A 3,168-nucleotide genomic window follows, 5' to 3' on the forward strand; every position below is an offset into this window, starting at 1 on the left:
GGCAACTTCAGAAACCGTATTTTTGCCCTTTTAGCGTCTGCTCCAAACAGTTTTATCAGCTGTATACCCTCCATATCGACATCGGTAGTACGAATACTGGTACTAACGTAGCACCAGTGGTTTATGCTTTACTTCCGGACAAAACCGAAAGAACTTATCAAAGATTCTTTTCGCTCATTAAGAACTACTGCCCTGAGATTAATCCGAAAGTGATCAAGCTAGACTTTGAAAGTGCAGTACTTAAGGTGTTAAGAAACGTGTTCCCACTGTCACACATTTCTGGATGCAATTTCCACTTTAAACAAGCAATTTGGAGAAACGTTCAACGACTAGGGCTCGTTGACATGTACAAGAAGGACGAAGCTGTTAGAATGCACATCAAAATGTGTGCCGCTCTGTCTCTGATCCCTGAATCAGAAGTAGAAGAGGGATTCCTACTCATCATGGACAGTTCTCCACTCGATCAAAAGGTCCAGTTGTTTAATGACTACTTCGTGGAACAGTGGTTGGAGAATGAACATATTCCAATATCTGTGTGGAACTGTTGCAACCAAAGACACAGGACAAATAATGAGGTTGAGTCATGGCATTCAAAGCTTAACAAAGTCATCGGGAAAAGGCAACCCAACATATACGTGCTGCTTGAAACCTTAAAGGCGGAAACAAAGAGAAACTCGTCTGCAATTGAGATGGCAGAATTGGGTCTATTAGCTGGGAAGAGAAGAAAATATCTATACATCGAAATGGACAAACGTGTTGAGTATGTTCTTTCGAAGTACAGAAGCTCGGGCGATCTTAGAGGATGCCTTCGAGCATTTGCATAAATTACCTACAAGAATTCAAATAACGTTTGTATTATTGTTGTGCAAGTGTATCGAAATATCGTGTTTATATATACGTAATTACTTATGGTATGTTTGCAAAAAATAACACTGTATTTATAATATTTTTGACGATTTTATGTAGTGTATAATAATTAAGTGCAACGGACTGGCATATTTATGTTGCTTCCAAAGTGTACATATACGTAGTACTTATATAATGTTTGCAAAAATAACACTATTTATAATATTTTTGACGATTTTATGTAGTGTATAATAATTAAGTGTAACAGACTGGCATATTTATGTTGCTTCCAAAGTGTACATATACGTAGTACTTATATAATGTTTGCAAAAATAACACTATTTATAATATTTTTGACGATTTTATGTAGTGTATAATAATTAAGTGTAATAGACTGTCACATTTATTTTGCTTCCAAACGGTACTTGTAGAATGCTTGCAATATTTTAGCAATACTGTATTTACAATGTTTTTTTAACGATTTTATGTAGTGTATAAATGATTAATAGTTAATAGGCTGATTTATGTATTTTGTGTTGTGGAATAAAATTGATACAAGTAATCCTGTGTAACGTCTTTTGAAATGAGCAAATAAAAGTCATATTTGACTCTCTGGATAGATATAACATTTCAGTGTAAACACAGCTGTGCAACGTCATAAACACACGTTTGTTTGTTTGTTTGTTTGTTTGATTTCATGCACTATGCACCATGTTCCCATAAACACACGTGCGCGCGGCGGTAATGACACTTGATTGTGGGAAAACCCACCAAGGAAGGTCTTGACGTACGTCGCGGCGGAAATGAACCGATAAGAAGCCTCCGCGCAAATGACTCGGCGCAAACGACACGACACCACAATATATACCTTCTGGTATATAGCCGCTTGGTGTAAGTGAAATACTGAGGTAAACTTGATTAAGGGGGCCGGTTTCGATACCCGGTTGAGCCTGATTCGGATCCCGTTTAAACTGTAGGTTCAGCCCCGATAGCCTATCTCTGCAATTAAATAGCATACCAATGCCTCGAACGAGACCTCTTTGTTAGAGGTCAGAGTAAAGGGCTACGACGCCAGAGGTCCTAGGTTCAAACCCTGACTATGGTATGGACGCATCGGTGGCTTTGCCTCATCAACCATTCATTTAATCCTTACAGCATTAAACCCAAAAGGTAGAAATGCGCCTTACTATACAAAGAGAGACATAACCGAGATTCTCGGTCTCGTCTCGGCATTACAGTGATCTGTCTCGTCTCCAGAATGCTTAAAGTTTCTAGTCTCGTCTTCGACCTGCTTTTTACAAGCGTGTTCCGATCTCGGAGTTCTCTCGAAGTTCAAGTCGAGACCGAAACGTGGTTGGCCTCGTTCCATCTCTAACGTCCAAGGCCTATCCGATGGCGCAGTGGTAGCGTCGCCGCCTTGTTATCAAGGGCTCCCGAGTTCGATACCCGCTGAAAGCACATAGTGGTTCGGATCCCACTTTAATCTCTAGGCCCAGTCCCAATTAGCCTTACTTTGCATAAAGTGGACTTAAAACACCACCTCTAACGTCCAAGTTGAAAATGAATTTTTCCGCAGAGAAATAATTTCCTAAGGCAAATTCCAACCTGCAGTCAGCGGCAATACAAATTTAACACCTACATCCTGAAATGTTCGCTTCTCTGCTAGGCGGTGTGTGTATTGCCTAATTCTACAGTGATAAATGGATTTTAATAGCAAAATTTCAATGGAATATTCCAACACCGCGACTTTAAATTCAAGGACTTCTCTTTGTTCAGTTGCAATTCAGCATGCTTTATTACTGCTTCCGCTGAAGAATTATAGTCATTATTCCCATAAATAATAGTATTATATTTTGTTGATGAAATCATCTAAGATTTTCAAAGCAATTAGGCTGCGTTCACACTGCCCGAGATTAGGCACGAGTCAGCGCATGCACGAAAATGATCCGTTACGAGGACCATGGCGGATTAGTAATCTTCCTGTATTGTTGACTAGATGGATTCCTTTCTAAAAGGGGCCGTCCTGCCCAGTGTTCTTCCGTGCGGCCAATAGGGATAACCTGAAGAGCGGGCAGTAATTTGCCCACCACAGCAAATTAAAAAAATAAACGTATACGCTTTTAAACCATTACATTTGCATATATTCTTGTGAATATTGTCCATGCTAGAAATGTACGTAAACGTCACTGGTCTTTTTCTTAAATTTACTTAGCAACGTTTCGATGATCGTAGTGTAAATTTTGAACAAAATTAGTTATAAGTATGTATCAGAAGCAACAATTTATGCTGTAAACCATGCTTGAATAGCTATCTTGCACTTGT

General features: G+C 39.2%; 1 protein-coding gene across 1 annotated transcript; it reads left to right on the forward strand.

Annotated features, from left to right (window-relative positions):
• Positions 1 to 344: 344 nt before the first annotated feature.
• LOC145979659 (uncharacterized) lies at positions 345 to 824 on the forward strand. The gene has a single exon (XM_083112624.1). It carries the CDS (start codon positions 345 to 347, stop codon positions 822 to 824), a length of 480 nt encoding a protein of 159 aa, XP_082968750.1.
• The last annotated feature ends 2,344 nt before the right edge of the window (positions 825 to 3,168 follow it).

The sequence above is a fragment of the Lepisma saccharinum genome, chromosome 26, assembly GCF_977018435.1.
Source record: "Lepisma saccharinum chromosome 26, izLepSacc3.1, whole genome shotgun sequence".
NCBI lineage: Eukaryota > Metazoa > Arthropoda > Insecta > Zygentoma > Lepismatidae > Lepisma > Lepisma saccharinum.

Coding starts and splice junctions, on each gene's coding strand:
- LOC145979659 (XM_083112624.1), top strand. CDS start 345: ATGTACAAGAAGGACGAAGCTGTTAGAATGCACATCAAAATGTGTGCC.